The sequence below is a fragment of the Grampus griseus genome (genome assembly GCF_964374135.1).
Source record: "Grampus griseus genome assembly, chromosome: 14".
NCBI classification, from domain to species: domain Eukaryota; kingdom Metazoa; phylum Chordata; class Mammalia; order Artiodactyla; family Delphinidae; genus Grampus; species Grampus griseus.
In genome coordinates this window covers 7,151,305-7,169,931 of record NC_139008.1, presented here as the reverse complement: position 1 = coordinate 7,169,931, position 18,627 = coordinate 7,151,305, and the positions used below count along the sequence as shown (strand labels likewise).

General features: G+C 47.5%; 1 protein-coding gene across 1 annotated transcript; it reads right to left on the bottom strand.

The window, feature by feature from the left end:
• Positions 1–129: 129 nt before the first annotated feature.
• TRIM56 (tripartite motif containing 56) lies at positions 130–3,503 on the bottom strand (the record flags this gene model as incomplete). The annotated part of the gene is made up of 3 exons (XM_082669555.1): positions 3,434–3,503; positions 2,508–2,619; positions 130–2,398 (listed from the first exon to the last, which is right to left on the bottom strand). The coding sequence occupies exons 2-3, from the start codon at positions 2,573–2,575 to the stop codon at positions 130–132; spliced, it is 2,337 nt and encodes a 778-aa protein (XP_082525681.1). The 5' UTR covers positions 2,576–2,619; positions 3,434–3,503.
• Between the last annotated feature and the right edge of the window lie 15,124 nt (positions 3,504–18,627).

The window sequence follows — 18,627 nt, the reverse complement described above, 5'->3', positions numbered from 1 at the left end:
TTGAAAAGTTGCCAACCCCTGCTCTCTGGGAAAATGCCCTCGGCCACCACATCCCTCGGGCCGCCCTGCTTCCCTTCTCTCTACCCCCCCAGTCCCCCCACCCCGAAGTGTCTCTCCAGTCCCAGCCCTTTAACTGTCAGGAGGGCGGACCCGAAAGACATGGATGGTCCCATTACTGAGGGACACAACCAGGTACCTGCCATCCACCATGGTGGTCACCCGGGGCTTTTCCAGGCCGTGATAGGCCGTCAGGAAGTCACCGAGCAGCGACCCCTTCGGATCGAGGATCACCACCTTGTTGACCTCCCGAAGGGTCAGAAAGATGTAGCCCTTCTTATCCACGGACACAGAGCCTGGCTGGCAGCCGTGCAGGCCCGGCCCCCCGTACTCCCCAATCACCTGGCCCAGCCCGTCACAGACCACCAGGCTACTCTGCTGCCAATCTGACCCCACGAAATTGCCCTGGGGGCTGGTGGTCAGGAACACTAGTGCCCGCAGGCCCCGGCTGGCCTTGCCCCCAGGGATAAACCGGGTGGCCAGGCTGCCTTCCATGTTGTACACCTCCACGTGGCCTGACACGCTGACGGCCACCCGGTCCCCGCTCGGCATGGCGGCCACGGCGTGGCTGGCCTGGCAGAGGCTCAGCGCCCGGCGCCACTGCACCTCGCCGTTGGGGCGGATGAGATAGAGGCGAGCGCCAGCCGAGAAGGCCACGGCGTCCTGCAGGGCGGCCACGCTGCACGGGGAGCAGCCCTCGGGGACGGGCACCGCGCCCTTGTAGTCGCCATTGAGGGAGAAGCGCTTCAGGGCCCTGTTCTGCTCATCTGCCACCAGGATCTCCCGGGAGCCAAACGGACACAGCCCGGTGATCCGCGGAGACCGCTTGTCCCCCGGCATCCGTGTGGGGAAGCTGCAGAAAAAGATGGGCCTGGGGAGGAGGCCAGAGCCCTCCAGGTTCGGCCCAGGTGCTGGGCTGGGCTCCCGGGAAACGGACTTGAGCCTGCCTTTGAACTTCCTCTTCTTGTTGGATCGGCCGCCCCTTGGGGACTGGGCTCCTCCATCTTCCTGGGGTGTCTGGGCTCTGCCCTCTTTCGGGGTCTGGGCTCCATCTTCTTGGGGCGTCTCGGCTCTCTCCGCCTTTAGGGTCTGGGCTCCATCTTCCTGGGGCGGCTGCGCGCTGTCCTGCTTTGGGGTCTGGGCTCCGTCCCTGCTCTGGGGCGGGGTTGCAGCGCCTCCCTGGCTTCTGGCTCCGTCTTTCCCGCTGTCCTTCTGGGGCTGCTGCTCCTGAAAGGAGAGCCTTAGCAGCTGGCGGTTCTTGTCCAGGAGTCCAGGATGGAGCTCCAGCTGGGGCAGCAGGCAGGGGGCTGGCCCAGGCATCCAGGGACAACGCTGCAGCTGCTGAAGCCTTTGGGCAATTGCCCCCTCCAGCGAGAGTATCTCGGCCTCCCGACCCAGGCTGAGCACGCGACGGGCAAAGGCGGCCGCCTCCCTGGCCACCTGTGCCCGGCTCTCCAGCTCCCCCAGCCTCTCTCGTGCAGCCTCCTCGGCAGCCTCCACGTGGGCCCGTAGCTGCCCCAGCACCTCCTGCTTCTGGGCCAGGAGGGCCCGGAGGACCCCCTCGGCTGCCTCTTCCACCTGCGTGCCCACCTTGGCTGCCTGCTCCCGCAGACAGGCCAAGGCTTCCTCTTCCGCCAGCCGGGTGGCCTCCAGCTCGGCCAGGTTGCTGTCCACGCCCGCCAGTAGCTCCTCGAGGCCTGGCCTCCGGGCACGCACAGCCTCGGCCAGGGGCAGGCAGGGGTGGTCCAGGTGGGGGTCCAGGCGACACTCCCGGCACAGCAGCTGGGAGCAGGGCTGGCAAAGGAAGCGCAGGGACTCCCCCGGGTGCTGGGGACACTGGGCCGCCTGGCGCTCCCGGGCCTCCTCGTCGTACCACCCTGCCCTGTAGCCCACCAGGTCCACCACTCGGTGGCTGTGGGTCTGCCGAGTGCAGCGGTGCCCATCGGCACAGGCCTGGCACAAGTCGTCGGCGCAGTCCAGGCACCGGGCTGTGGCTGGCCCCCCCGCGCTGGCGCCCCCCATCAGCGGGCACAGTGCACAGGCCGGCTTCCCTGCGCGCAGGTCTCCACCGGCTCGGGCCTTCACCAAATCCAGGAGCCCGTTGACAAAGAAGTTGGTCTTGAAGGCAGCCACGCCCGTGGGCGGCACAGGCACAGTCTCGCGGCACTCAGGGCATCGGAGGTGGCTGCCCTCGGCCAACTGGGCCAGGCAGTCCTGGCAGTAGGTATGCAGGCAGGGCAACGTTTTGGGCACCCGCAGCTGCTCCAGGCAGATTTTACAGGCTAGGAAGTCGCTGCTCAGGGCCTCCAGCAGGGAGGGCGAGGAGCCCTGGGAAACCATTCTGCAAGCGAGGAGTCGGGGTCAGAGGACAGAGGGCACCTCCACGGTGGCCCCCACCTGCCCTCTCACCTCTCCCCCATCCTCAAGCCCCACCAGGTCTGGGGTCTCACCTGAATGGCCAGGAATTTTCTTCTGGTCTCTTGAGATAAAGAGCTGCCTCCCTCCTCCCTGCAGACATTCAGCAACTATGAAAAAGTAAAGGCCGCTTTTGCATGTCAGGCCCTGCGAGATATGACAACACCAAGAAGCACAGCCTTAGAGACCTGCCGGTGTAACGATCGGTGTCCCCCACTGACAGGCCTTGTGGCACATGGGATGCGAGTCTGGTGTGAATAGATCCTGGGGGTCCTGCTGGGGGTGGGATGCCAGGTGAGGGGAGGGCACAGAGGACCCGCCGAGGGTCTGGGTGGGCAGATGTGCCTTGACTCCCGGAGGGTGGGGGAGTATGAGGGACCCCAATTCCCACAGCCCTGTACACCTGCCTCCTAGGCCCTGGCAGCGGCATCACGGGTTGTGAGGGCCCCTCTTCCTGCCTCGACTATCCTGAAATGAACAGGCAGAAGGATGCCTGAGAGGAAGGGGCTGCCTCGCTCTTTCCTTCCAGTTCCTCAAACTCAGGGTCACCGCGTAGCCTTTGCCCCATCTCCTCCAGCCCTTTTCTTTCAGCCTTTCCTGCTGCAAGAGGCCTCCTGCTTTCCTGGAAGCCTCTGGAGGGTAGGAGTCACATGAGGATCAGCTGTGAATGCCCCCAGCTCCCTGCACAGTGGCTGTGAAATACTTGATAAAGAAACTTGGGGGATTTCCCCCAAACTTCCAGAAAGCAGGGGCTGGCTGGAGAGCTCAGAGAGTGGGAGGGGGTCTTCCCCAGGAAGTCTCGGATCTCTGGCCCCGCGGGGGAAGCCTCCCCTCTCCTCCCCCTCCTCCCGCCTTCTGGGTCCCTCTCCCCACTCCCTTCCCCTTCCTCCCGCTCTCCCCCTTCCCCCACCCCCTCCAGTTCAGCTGTCCCTTCAATCGCCCTCCAAGCCCCTCTCCTTACCTAGCCGGGGCTCCAGGACCCGGAGTGGGGGCCCCCGAGGCCCTGACGCTGCTGTTGCTGGGCTCCTGAAAGAGAAACAAAACTGAAACTAATTGTACTTCTGCAACTTCCGTCCCAGGCCCGGGACACCGACTCGTACAGCCGCAGGCCCCGCCTTCCTCCCTACCCTGCCTGGAGCGCTTCCTCGGGGGCCTCCACCACCAGCAGGGCACAGCCCCCGCCAGCAGGCTCTGGGGCTCCGGGGCCAGGACAGCTTCGGCGGCTGGAGTTGCCGAGGTTGGCTTGTCAGTTTGAGCCTGAGGATTCGCTCAGCCTGCTAAGTGTGTTTGGCGCAAAGGCAGGGCAGATGCCTGAGGATGCGTCCTCTGAGGGAAGAAATGAGAGATCATAGGTGATTCGGAGGCGTAGGGTAACTAGAGCCCCGTCCTCAGGCCAGGGTTCCATTGCTGCTGCATATCTGAGGCCCTTCGTACTATAAATCTCTGCTGAGATACGGGAGGGGCTGTGGGAACCAGATAAGGGGCCTCGAACTGAGGAGTCAGCAAAGGCTTCCTGGAGGAGGTGTCACTTGAGATGAGTCAGAGGAGTGCATGGGGGTTAGGGATCACCCGAGAAGAACGCAGGGAAAGGCATTCTAGGAATCGGGAACAGCAAGTCCGAGGGCTCAGAGGAATGAAATACCACGACTCTGCTGGGGGATCCAAGTAATTCAGGATGGCTTGTGGGAAAGGGATATGTGAGTGGTAGCAGATGAGGTTACAGAGGGTGAGGCAACGGCCAGATCACAGAGGGCCTTATGTTCTACGCGAAGGGGTCTGAGTTTAATCCCAAAAGCCAAAAGAAACCATTGAAGGGTATTTCCCCCAACATCTTCTGAAAATTTTGAAGTACAAAGGAGTTGAGAGGATTGGAACGCACACTCCTGTACCTACCCCTTAGATTCGACAGTTAACGTCTTGCCGTAGTTGATTCGTCACACCGCTACCCATGTATGCATCGCTTTATCCACAGTGATGGGACTTCGCGAGGAAACAGAACTGGTGAGAGCTCACTCCGGCAGCGGCCAAGAGAATAGACGGGGGGCCTGACCATGGGTCCAGGTGAAAAGTGGAGGGGTTTGAGCTGACACAGCGCCACTAGGGGCAGAGAGGAGGGTGGAGGATGGGAGCCTCACGTATGAGCAGCTGCTACAGGTGAAAGAAGCCGTGGGTCCTGTGACTGTCCCTTTGGAGGGAGGTGCCGGGAGGAGGGTAGGAAGTCCTTCAGGTTTTGCAGTTCTGGAAGTCAGGACGGAGAGCTTTGCTGCTGCTAACCCGGATTATGACTTTTCTAGACTTTTGCAAATGTATCTTTGGTTCTGATGAAGTCACCCAACAGGTCCAAAGTGAGAAGGGCAGGGCCGAGATGGCGCTATGTGGAACAAAGACATTTAAGGGCAAGTTGGGGAGGAGCTGGGGCGCGAAGGAGGCTGAGAGGTACTTCCAGAGAGGTAGATTGAAATCCAAGCGAGAGTAGGTCCCAGGAGCCAGGGGTGGAGAATGCTGTACTTCCAGAGGAGGAGGTGGCAGCGCAGTTGAACGCTACAGACCCGACGGTCAGCCAAGATGAGCACAGAAAAATGTATTGGCACATGTGTGTCCCTAAGCGTGTGCACACGTCTGCGCATGTGTAAGGCTCCGTGTATGTTTGTCTGTGTGAATCCAAGGACGATTTTCTGGATGTCTGCTGCAGTCAGACGGCATGCCATGTGCTGTGCAATAGACAAAGATCAACAAGATAGGTTCCCCGCCCACGGGCAGTTTATACTCACATAGGAGAGGTGAGGTCTGTACATGTTGCCATAGGAAACAGACAGATGTCATATTAAGACGTCAAAGTAATCATCACAATGGCTTCCTCTTCCTGGGCATTTACCAGCTTGGCATGGGTGCTGTAAACATAACCTGATTGAATCCTCACAGTAATGTCGTAAGATAGGTACCATTCTTGCCCCATTTTACAGGTGAGGAAACTGAGTTATAGAGGGAATAAGTCACCCAAGGTCACATAAAGTGCTACGGCAACACAGAGGGAAAGTCTGATTTCTCCTGGAATGGTGGTGTTGTGGTGGTGTGGGAATCAGAAAGGCCACACGAAAGGGGAGGCATTACAATGCCTGCCCTACCCGGCCTCCCCAAACATTGAACAATTGCTTACAGTGCGTACAGTGTGGCAGGCCCCAGGGAGACAGTTTCTCCTCCCTGAGAACAGGCTTCCAAGGCAAGGGATAACTCAGCTACAACCAAGTGGTAAGTGTTACCATGGAGACCCGGGGAGGAGGAGGAGTTCCTGCCAGATGCTGGGGTTCCTCAAGATGCCTGTCCTGCTGGATGTTCTGATACCGCTGGAGTGCAGGCAGGTGGAAGGAAGCGGCAGGAGATGGGGACGGGCAGGCAGAACAAAGTTCAAAATTTCCTGTTGACAATCCTGTAAGGCCTTAAGGTCACGGGGAGCCATTACAGAATTTTTATTAGGCAAGTTTGGACTTTGTTGTGCAAGTACTTGGGGGTGGGGCAAGCAAAGGTGTTTAATCTTAATTTATACAAATAAGCATAATTTAAAATAAAATTTGAAACACTCATCATCATTGTAACAAAATAACTTTTTTCCTGTGTGTATTTCCTTTGGTCTCTGTCCACATGAGTATGTTTTACACAATTCTCTCTCTCTCTCTCTCTCTCTCTCTCTCTCTATATATATATATATATATATATATATATCTCTCTCTCTATATATCTCTCTCTCTCTCTCTCTCTCTCTCTCTCTCTCTCTCTCTCTCTCTCTCTCTCTCTCTATCTCTCTCTCTCTCTCTCTCTCTATCTCTCTCTCTCTCTCTCTCTTTCTCTCTCTCTCTCTCTCTCTCTCTCTCTCTATTTGTACATATGTGACGTACTGTATATATAGTATGCACAAACTTCTTGTCTACTTGTCGATGTGCCTTTCAGGACTGGGAGATTCTCCTAAAGTATTTTGTTGATTCTCTCCCCCTCCGTTTTCTCTGTTTCCCTGTCTGGAACTTCCATCATTCAGAAGTTGCATCTCCCGGATGGTCCTCTGATTTTATCTTTTCTCTTATTTTTCATTTCTTTCTCTTTTTGTACTACTTTCTGGGAGATTTCTCACCTTGAACTTTCAATCCTTGTGTTTTTTCCAATCTGCTGTCCCAGTGTTAATTTATGAGTTCCCTTTTTTATGTACCCTATTTGTACCAGTATCTTCTTACCTCTCTGAGGATGTAAGCGATAGTGCTGTTATTGTTGTTGTTGTTATTGGTGGTGGTGGTGGGGGGTGTGTGTGTGTGTGTGAGTTTTCTTCGTCTTGCACAGTATCTGTTACCTCCAAGTTATGGTTTCCTTCCTCCTTCCTTCCCTCCCTGGCTTCCTCTTTAGATGACTGTAGTATTCATTGTTTTATATTTTATTTTGTTTATTTTAAAAATTGTTTTATATTTTAAAATTAGCTTTCTGAGGTATAATTTACATACAATGAAAATCACCAATTTAAATGTAGAGCTGGGCTTCCCTGGTGGCGCAGTGGTTAAGAATCCGCCTGCCAATGCAGGGAACACGGGTTCGAGCCCTGGTCCGGGAAGATCCCGCATGCTGCAGAGCAACTAAGCCCACGAGCCACAACTACTGAGCCCACATGCCACAACTACTGAAGCCCGTATGTCTGCAGCCCGTGCTCCGCAACAAGAGAAGCCACCGCATTGAGAAGCCCGCGCACCGCAACGAAGAGTAGCCCCCGCTCGCCACAACTAGAGAAAGCCCGTGTGCAGCAATGAAGACCCAACGCAGCCAAAAATAATAAATAAACAAAATAAATTAATTTATTAAAAAAATAATAAATGTAGAGCTCAATGAGTTTTGACAATGTATATAGTCAAATAATTACCAACATAATCATGCTATACAGTAGTATAATATAAAAATAAGGAAACTGACATTGGCACAATACTGTGAACTCACAGACCTTACTCAGATTTCACCAGTTTTTACGTGCACTCAAGTGTGTGTGTGTGTGTTGTGTATAGTTCTATGCAATTTTATCACAAGTATGACCACCATGCGACCACCACCATAATCAAGATACAGAACTGTCCCGTAAACACAAAGAAACTCTGTTCCTTCTTTATTGCCTTATCTTGTGTTAAAAATATTTGTATTACATTAATTCCACTGTTTCTATGTTTTTAAACTCATTTCTTAGTGATTGCTGTAGGGACTATAATATGCATCTTTAACTTATGAGAAACTATTTCAGGTTAATATTGACTTAAATCCAATAAAATACAGCCACATAGCTCTATTTCCTCCCCTCCTTTATTCTATTTTTGTCAAATCTATTACATCTACATATGTTAAAAACCCAACACTACAGCCTTATAATAATTGTTTAAACAATTTCATTTTTAAAAGACATTAAGGGAGGGAAAGATATAGATCACTGTTTTGCATTTACCCACAAGTTTACCATTTCCCATATTCTTCCTTCCTGTGACTTAAACCTACCATTTGGGGGTCCTTCCTTTTCAATCTGAAGGACTTCGTTCTGTAAAATAGTTTGGCTAGCAACAATCTCGGTTTGTATTTATCTGGGAATGTCTTATATTTTGGCTTTAATTAAAAAATTTTTTTAAATAAGAAATTTATTTAAACAATGTGCTTGACTCAAAGAGAAGACTACCTTTCCTTAAAAGTAACGTATCACTACTTAAAGACATTACCATACATGTAACAGCTACATACTAAAAAAAAAAAGTTACAAAATTGCCCTTGATTTCATAATGACAAATGAAAAACATTGAAATTCTCCAAACAAGATATGAAGGATTTATTTTGTTGTTGTTCCTGTTTTTTGTTAAACAGCAAGAGCTAATAACTTTTTGGAATAAGAAGATGGGCGTTAAATGAGCCTGCTCCTAACAGAGAAAGGAGGTATTTTCACAGAAACAGTATTTTTCCTGAGTTCACCTCCATTTGATGTTGATGAAAATATATCATTGGCCATTTAGCTAAAAAAAAAAAAAAGCAAGAGGCTTGCGCACACGTCCCAGTCATTTCATATACAATGAAGGAATAGGGAGGGAAAAATGAAAGAATGGAAAAAATTATTCAGGATGTCCTGGGGCGAAATGACAGTTTTCCAACTGAGAACACGTTGCTGGCTTGTGGAAACAGACTTCTGGACCAAAGTGGCAGGTTCTCTTTTTAGTGGGTACTTCCCGTCCGCTCTAGGAAGCCGTCAATTGTATCTTTGCCCTCCAGTTTCAACGATGCAGGAGCGTCTGTTTCATTTGATGGCTGCCCAGCAGATCAGAATCTGACCTGCCTCACTGACCCGCCACGTCATTCAAAATAAGCTTTCATTAGTCTACTGAGTGGTATATGCCTCAATCTTCAACCACCTTCACATTAACATCAACATTGCTCTCGAGCTGGACCAAGCTTTCCATCATAGCAAGTAGTAATGAAGTCACCTCAGCTTCTGCTTTTGCAAAAGAGATACCAGAGCCCCACCAAATGGGCCCACAAGCAGTGCCAGAAGTGGCTGAAGAGGTCGTGTTCATTTTCTGGGGGGGGAGTATAGTTGCTTTACAATGTTGTGTTAGTTTCTGCTGTACAGCCAAGTGAATCAGTTCTATGTATACATACATCCACTCTTTTTTAGATTCTATTCCCATATAGACCATTACAGAGCACTGAGTAGAGTTCCCTGTGCTATACAGGAGGTCCTTATCAGTTATCTATTTTATATATAGTAGCATGTATATGTCAATCCCAATCTCCCATTTTGTCCCTCCCCCCCAACCCCCTGGTAACCATAAGTTTGTTTTCTACATCTGTAACTCTATTTCTGTTTTGTAGATAAGTTCATTCGTACCCCTTTTTAAGATTCCACATATAAGCAATATGACGTCATATTTGTCTTTGTCTGCCTTGCTTCACTCAGTACAACAATCTCTAGGTCCATCCACTTTGCTACAGATGGCATCGTATCGTAGTTTTTGATGGCTCAGTAGTATTCCATTGTATATATGTGCCACATCTTCTTTATCCATTCTTCTGTGGATGGACATTTAGGTTGTTTCCATATCCTGGTTATTGTTAATAGTGTTGCAATGAACATTGGGGCGCATGTATCTTTTCGAATTATGGTTTTCTCTGGATATATGCCCAGGAATGGGATTGCTGGATCATATGGTAGCTCTATTTTTAGTTTTTAAGGAACCTCCATACTGTTCTCCATAGTGGCTGTACCAATTTACATTCCCACCGACAGTGTAGGAGGGTTCGTGTTCTTTTTTTTTTTTTTTTTTTGCGGTACGCCGGGCTCTCACCGCTGCGGCCTCTCCCGTTGCGGAGCCCAGGCTCCGGACGCGCAGGCTCAGCGGCCATGGCTCATGGGCCCCGCTGCTCCGCGGCATGTGGGATCTTCCCGGACCGGGGCACGAACCCGCGTCCCCTGCATCGGCAGGCGGACTCCCAACCACTGCGCCACCAGGGAAGCCCTTGTGTTCATTTTTGAAGGATATTTTTTTCCTGCCTCGTTTTCTCTCTCTCCATCTTCCGGGTTCTGCATTACATGTACATTGCTGTGCTTGACATTGTCCCACAGTCTCTGAGGCTCTGTTCATTCTTCTTCACTTCTTTTTCTCTCTATTCCTTGGATTGGATTTTTATTCATCTATCTCTGAGTTCACTGATTCTTTCTTCTGGATCCCAAATTTGCAGTTGAGCCCTTCCGATGAATTTTTCATTCCAGTTATTTTACTTTTCAACCACAGAATTTCTGTTTGGTTCTCTCTCTCTCTCTCTCTCTCTTTTTCGGTACGCAGGCCTCTCACTGTTGTGGCCTCTCCCATTGCGGAGCACAGGCTCTGGATGCGCAGGCTCAGCGGCCATGGCTCACAGGCCCAGCCGCTCCGCGGCATGTGGGATCTTCCCGGACCGGGGCACGAACCCGTGTCCCCTGCATCGGCAGGCGGACTCTCAACCACTGCGCCACCAGGGAAGCCCTCTCTCTCTCTCTTTTAACCTAATAAGTTTTGGGGGGGTCATGGTCATCATATTGCCCTTTAATTCTTTGCAAACATTCTTAATAGCTGCTTTGAAGTATCCATCTGCTACATGCAACCTCTGGGCCTGCTCAGAGCCAGTTCCTGTTGACGACTCTTCTCCCGAGTGTGGGTCACACTTTCCTGCTTCTCTGGGCATCTTGGAGTATTTGGTGCTGAGGATTGTTGCTAATTGTTGCTAATTGTTGCTAACGCTGCTGTTTAGCAACTAGACTCGACTTAAGCTGTGGACTTCGTTTCTGCATGGTGTGAGGTCACTGATACCTCCAGTTGGTTTTTCTCTTCTTATTTTTTAGTCTGACTTTGGGAATCTCCCCATGTCTGATTAGCTTAGTTGTTTGTCAGTCAATGATTTGGGCAGAGGTTGCGCCCAAATACCTGGAGCCCTTAAGGCTTCCACCCTCTGCCAAGTGACATGTGTGTGACCTGTGTGTGGGCTGGGGGACACATCTGGGGTTCAGCTATACTCACATCTCTCCCGGCTTTTACTTTCTGCTAGGTTCCCTCAGTTTTCCAGAGGAAACCAACATGCGAGTCTCACAGGATACTTAGCAATATTTACATCCCAGACAAGTATCATTAAAAAGAACCATTACATTCTGGACGTAGTTATGCTGCAAAATAATTTAAAATGAAATTATTGGATAATAGTCACTTAAAAGTAAAATTAGAGAGCCAGACCCAGCCCAGGGCCCTGGCATTTGTGTTCCTGCCATCCAGCGGAGCCGACAACGTGGGCTGGATGTCTGCTTTATTTAGGTCTGTGTGTATCCTAAACCCATCAGGCTGGAAGTGTCCACTTTCGCTGAGAAGCATGACTGAAACTTATCTCTTGCTCCAGTGGAAGCATACCTCCAGCTGTCCAGGCAAGTCTGGTTGCAGTCTCTAAATTCCTGCTCACCTTCTGTAGTAAAGCTGCCAGCTCAGTCGTGATTTTCTAGTTGGTGTGAGTCTGGGATTCAGTCAGTCTTACAGCAACTGAAGTTGCTCTGAGTCACTCAAAATCCATCTGGTCACTGATCAGCCAGCCCTCGTTGCCCAGCACAAAAGACCCCAGGATCAGATGCCCAGTGACCGCAAAATCTGCCTTGCAACCCAGGTTGATAGTGGGTTCCTTTTACCTTTTACATTTCTTGACTTCGCTGACATTTTTTAAATCTTTTTTTAAGGTCCCCGCCTCACAGTGGTAAGGAAGACCACTCCTTGATAGTAAGAACCTTATAAAGTGTTGGGAATTCTCTGAGACAGAACTTCACTTCCACTTACAGGCACTGCCGGTGACGTGTGTGAAGGGACTTTTTTGGTCTTGATCCTAGACTCAGGAGAAAAGAGCAAATAATAGAGATGTTAAAGGTCCAAACGAAGATTCCTTTAGAAAATTTCCACATAAAAGGTAAATTTCTCATCTTAGTTTGCGTAATACCCTATGCTTGAAGAGGATGGCACACGTAAATGTACACTTCTTGCGGCGCCTATGTAAATAACCAGGCCGAAATTAATGGACGCCTCTCTGGCAACTCAAACTGTTGCTCACTCCTTCCTCAAAACTTGCTCCTGGGGCTTCCCTGGTGGCGCAGTGGTTGAGAGTCCGCCTGCCGATGCAGGGGACACGGGTTCGTGCCCCGGTCCGGGAAGATCCCACACGCCGCGGAGCGGCTGGGGCCGTGAGCCATGGCCACTGAGCCTGCGCGTCCGGAGCCTGTGCTCCGCAATGGGAGAGGCGCAGCAGTGAGAGGCCCGCGTACCGCAAAAAAAAAAAACTTGCTCCTCCCTCGGCTGCTCCTCCTTCTTGTGGGACCACTTCCCTCCAAGTCAGCGGGCTTCCCATCCTCTGCAGCTTTCAGCCCAAGCAAGCCCTAGACTCTCCGCTCCATCCGTTCTGAGCTGTCTTTCCCAGCCAGGCCCACCAGGGGGAGCTCTATCCCTGCTGAAGCGGACTATGTACTGGGACATGGTCCATTGCCAAGCGGTGGGTACAAACAACCTCTCCTTGTTTCTGGGCTTTGGGGGTGCCTGTCAGCCTGTGGGCCACCCTTGCCAATCATCAGAGGCCCTGTGCCCCTTTATTCTTATACACGCCCTAACTACAACCTCCCTCTTATACTAGAATATCTCTCAAAGATTCCCCTCCACAGGTGCAGAATCTAAAGGAACACCAAAAATTCCATTAATCAACATAAATAATATTTTAATAATTATTTAATGCAAAAATACATAGTGAACAAAATATCAAAATTTTAAGTCAAGACAGAATCAGTATTACTGATGTTTTCCTTTGGCCTCAGGCTTCAATCTGGCTCAGCCTGGCACTGATGGGTTTCACCCCCCGCCAATTAGTCAAGGACGTGGCTTTCTGCATTTGCCTCTCTCCTGCAGCATCACCTGTCTTCTCTCCCCTGGATCCTCCTTTAGCATATTTCCCGTCTTAAAACGAAAGAAAACCAACCCCCCGCCTGACTTCACACGCCCTATCATTCCTGTCTTGTTTTCCTTTTTCTCTTGAACTGACTATAATTGGGCTTTTGTTCTCAGCACTCCCCGGGAAGCGGCCCTGGTCAAGGTCACCAACGATCTTCACCTCATCTGTGCTCCTCCTACTCTGAGTCTGGCAGAGGAGATCCACCCTCCTTGAAACTCTTTCCTCCTGGTGTTTTGGTCTCCCGGCTCTCCTGGCTTTCTTCCTACCTCCCTGCCCACGCCTTCTCTGGGTTCTCCTATCTTCCTGAGCCTAAACAACAGAGGCACTTACGACTGACCGTTCTCTCACACTGCCCAGGGCAGAAGGGAGAAGAAAAAGAGTCATAAATCCCAATGTTTAAAGCCTTTTCATGGTTGGCACAATCATTCAAGAGATTTACACAAATAACTGTCACTCACCATTCCAAGTGTAGGAAGGAGGTAAGATCCAGGAGAAGTACCTGGTGGAAACACGAGCATTGGGGAATGCTTGTTCCCATCAGTGGAATCGATGTGACTTGTGATGTTGTGATTTAGAATAAGAAAAATAGATTGGATCTTCATCCAGAGTTCCTGGCACAGAGCTCCTAAAACCCTTGGAATTTCCTAAGTGAGGAGAGCCTTAAAGGTTTCTTTTGTTAGGTTAATGAGATGACTTTCGGACCCCACCTAAGATTTGGGGCTGGTTGCCTGGAGAACCAACCAGGTGGTTAAAGGGTTGGAACTTTCAGTCGACCCCCCTGACCTCCAGGGAGGGGAAAGGGGCTGGAGGTTGAATCAGCTGTCGGTGGCCAGTGATTTAATCAATTATGCCTGTGTAATGGAGCCTCCATAAAAGTCCCGCAGGACTTGGTTGGGGAGCTTCCGGGTCGGTGAACCAGAACTCTTCCACGTGCCACTGTACCAGCATCAAACTTCATGGGGACAGGAGCTCCTTGGTTTGGGAACATGCCCCACATATCTCTTCATTTGTCTATTGATTCATATCATTTAATATTCTTTGTAATAAACCGGTAATCTATTGAGTAAATAAGTTTTCTGGGTTCCGTGAGCCACTCTAGCAAATTAATTGAACCTAAGGAGGAGGTCATGGGAACCTCTGATTTATAGCCTGTTGACCACGAATATAGATAGCAGCCTGCACTTGGGATTGGCATCTGAAGTGGAGGGCAGTCTTGTAGGACTGACCCCTTTACCTGCGGAATCTGACGCTGTCTTCAGGTAGACAGTGTCAAAATTGAGTTGAATAGTAAGACACCCAGTTGGTGTCAAAGAATTGCTTGTTGATGTGGGGAAAACCCAACACACACACATAGGAGGTTGATGATCAGAACACTTACCCCCTTACAGAGAAAAAGTTTAAACCCCCTTGAGAGACTTTAAAGAAGTCCCGAATAAAAGGTGGAATATACCGTCTTCATGGATATGATGACTTAGCGCTGCAAAGATGACAGTTCTCCCCAAGTTAATCTATTAAACGCAATCCTAAATTTATATGGCAGAATAAAGTCCTTACATAGTTAAGAAAATGTTGAAAAGGAGGACTCACTCTATTAGTTTAAAAAATATTTTATAAAGCCAAGGTAATAAAACAAAACAAAAACAAAAACACCAAAACCACACTGATATTTGTGCTGGCACAGATAAATGAGACAATGGAACAGAAGTGAGAGCTCAGAACCAGATCTGTGTGAATGCAGCTACCTGGCGTATGCAAGAGGTACCACCACAAATTGATAGGGGAAAATGACCTGTTGGTAGATGCTGCTGGGAACACTGTCTCACCATATGGAGCAAAAATCAAGTTGGTTTCTATGCGCAGCTGAACAATGGTACCCCAAAGATGTCCACATCCTAATCTGCAGAACCTGTGAGTATGTTACTTTACATAGCAAATGGGATTTTGTAGAGGTGATTAAGTAGAGGTTGCAAAAGGGGGAGATTATCTTGAATTATCCAGGTAGGTCCAATCTAATCACATAAATCCTTCAAAGTGGAAAACCTTATCTGTGGTCAGAGGGAGAGAAGCATCACATCAGTTTTTTTTTTCTTTTTAAATCAAGGAAGGGGCCACAGGCCAAGGAATGCAGGTGGCCATTAGAAATTGGAAAATGCAAGGAAATAGATCCTCCCTAGAAGCTCCAGAAGAGAACAGCCCTGCTAACACCTAGGTTTTAGCCCCATGAAACTCATTTTGGACTTCTGACCTCCAGAACTGTAAAGTAATAAATCTGCATTTTTTTTAAATTGGAGTATAATTGCTTTACAATGTTGTGTTAGTTTCTGCTGTACAACGAAGTGAATCAGCTATATGTATACATATATCTCCTCCCTCTTGGACCTCTCTCCCCCGCCATCCCACCCATCTAGGTCATCACAGAGCACAGAGCTGAGCTCCCTGTGCTATACTGCAGGGTCCCACTAGCTATCTATTTTACACATGGTAGTATATTTTTGTCAAACCTAATCTCCCAAATCATCCCACCCTCCCCTTCCCCTGCTGTGTCCACACGTCCATTCTCTACGTCTACGTCTCTATTCCTGCCCTGGAACTATGTTCACCTGTACCATTTTTCTAGATTCCACATACGTGTTAATATACGATATTTGTTTTTCTCTTTCTGGCTTACTTCACTCTATATGACAGACTCTAGGTCCATCCACATCCCTACAAATGACCCAATTTCATTCCTTTTTATGGCTGAGTAATATTCCATTGTATATCTGTACCACATCTTCATTATCCATTCATCTGTCAGTGGACACTTAGGTTGTTTCCATGTCCTGGCTATTGTATATAGTGCTGCAATGAACATTGGGGTACATATGTCTTTTTGAATTATGGTTTTCTTAGGGTATATCCCCAGTAGTGGGATTGCTGGGTCATATGGTAGTTTTATTTTTAGTTTTTTAAGGAACCTCCATACTGTTCTCCATAGTGGCTGTATCAATTTACATTCCTACCAACAGTGTAAGAGGGTTCCCTTTTCTCCACATCCTCTCCAGCATTTATTGTTTGTAGATTTTTTGAAGATGGCCATTCTGACCAATGTGAGGTGATACCTTATTGTAGTTTTGATTTGCATTTCTCTAATAATTAGTGATGTTGAGCATCTTCTCATGTGCCTCTTGACCATCTGTATGTTTTCTTTGGAGAAATGTCTATTTAGGTCTTCTGCCCATTTTTGGATTGGGTTGTTTGTTTTTTTGATATTGAGCTGCATGAGCTGTTTGTATATCTTGGAGATTAATCCTTTGTCCGTTGCTTTGTTTGCAAATATTTTCTCCCATTCTGAGGATTGTCTTTTCGTCTAGTTTATGGCTTCCTTTGCTGTGCAAAAGCTTTTAAGTTTAATTATGTCCCATTTGTTTATTTTTGTTTTTATTCTCATTACTCTAGGAGGTGGGTCAAAAAAGATCTAGCTGTGATTTATGTCAAAGAGTGTTTTTCCTCTAAAAGTTTTATAGTGTCTGGTCTTACATTTAGGTCTTTAACCCATTTTGAGTTTATTTTTGTGTATGGTGTTAGGTGTTGTTTTAATTTCATTCTTTTATATGTAGCCGTCCAGTTTTCCTAGCGCCACTTACTGAAGAGACTGTCTTTTCTCCATTGTATGTTCTTGCCTCCTTTCATAGATTAGGTGACCATAGGTGCATGGGTTTATCTCTGGGCTTTCTATCCTGTACTATTGATCTATATTTCTGTTTTTGTGCCAATACCATACTGTCTTGATTACTGTAGCTTTGTAGTATAGTCTGAAGTTAGGGAGCCTGATTCCTTCAGCTCTGTTTTTCTTTCTCAAGATTGCTTTGTCTATTCATGGTCTTTTGTGTTTCCAAACAAATTGTAAAATCTTTTGTTCTAATTCTGTGAAAAATGCCATTGGTAATTTGATAGGAATTGCATTGAATCTGTAGATTGCTTTGGGTAGTATAGTCATTTTCACAATATTGATTCTTCCCATCCAAGAACATGGTATATCTCTCCATCTGTTTGTGTCATCTTTGATTTCTCTCATCAGTGTTTTATAGTTTTCTGGGTACAGGTCTTTTGCCTCCTTAGGCAGGTTCATTCCTAGGTATTCTATTCTTTTTGCTGTGATGGTAAATGGGATTGTTTCCTTAATTTCTCTTTGTGATCTTTTGTTGTTAGTGTATGGGAATGCAAGAGATTTCTGTGCATTAATTTTGTATCCTGCAACCTTACCAAATTTATTGATTAGCTCTAGTAGTTTTCTGGTGGCATCTTTAGGATTTTCTATGTATAATATCATGTCATCTGCAAACAGTGACAGTTTTACTTCTTCTTTTCCAATTTGTATTCCTTTTCTTTATCTTCTTCGATTGCTGTGGCTAGGACTTCCAAAACTGTGTTGAATAATAGTGGTGAGAGTGGACATCCTTGTCTTTTTCCTGATCTTAGAGGAAATGCTTTCAGTTTTTCACCATTGGGAATGATGTTTGCTGTGGGTTAGTCATAAATGGCCTTTATTATGTTGGGGTAGGTTCCATCTGTGCCCACTTTCTAGAGAGTTTTTTTTTTTATCATAAATGGGTGTTGAATTTTGTCAAAAGCTTTTTCTGCATCTATTGAGATGATCGCATGGTTTTTATTCTTTAATTTGTTAATATGCTGTATCACATTGATTGATTTGTGTATATTGAAGAATCCTTGCATCCCTGGGATAAATCCCACTTGATCATGGTGTATGATCCTTTTAATGTGTTGCTGGATTCTGTTTGCTAGTATTTTGTTGAGATTTTTGGGTCTACATTTATCAATGATATTGGTCTGTAATTTTCTTTTTTTGTAGTATCTTTGTCTGGTTTTGGTATCAGGGTGATGGTGGCCTCATAGAATGAGTTTGGGAGTGTTCCTCCCTCTGCAATTTTTTGGAAGAGTTCAAGAAAGATCCGTGTTAGCTCTTCTCTAAATATTTGACAGAATTCACCTGTGAAGCCATCTGGTTCTGGACTTTTGTTTGTTGGAAGATTTTTAACTACAGTTTCAATTTCATTACTTGTGATTGGTCTGTTTATATTTTCTAATTTTTCCTGGTTCAGTCTTGGAAAGTTGTGCCTTTCCAAGGATTTGTCCATTTCTTCCAGGTTGTCCATTTTATTGTCATATAGCTGTTTGTAGTAGTCTCTTATGATCCTTTGTATTTCTGCAGTGTCAGTTGTAATTTCTCCTTTTTCATTTCTAATTTTATTGATGTGAGTCGTCTCCCTTTCTTTCTTCATGAGTCTGGCTAAAGCTTTATCAATTTTGTTTATCTTCTCAAAGAACCAGCTTTTAGTTTTATTAATCTTTGCTATTGTTTTCTTCATTTCTATTTAATTTATTTCTGCTCTGATCTTTATGATTTCTTTCCTTCTACTAACTTTGGGTTTTTTTGTTCTTCTTTCTCTAGTTGCTTTAGGTGTAAGGTTAGATTGTTTATTTGAAATTTTTCTTGTTTCTTGAGGTAGGATTGTATTGCTATAAACTTCTCTTTTAGAACTGCTTTTGCTGTGTCCCATAGGTTTTGGGTCATCGTGTTTTCATTGTCATTTGTTTCTATGTATTTTTTAATTTCCTCTTTGATTTCTTCAGTGATCTCTTGGTTATTTAGCAGTG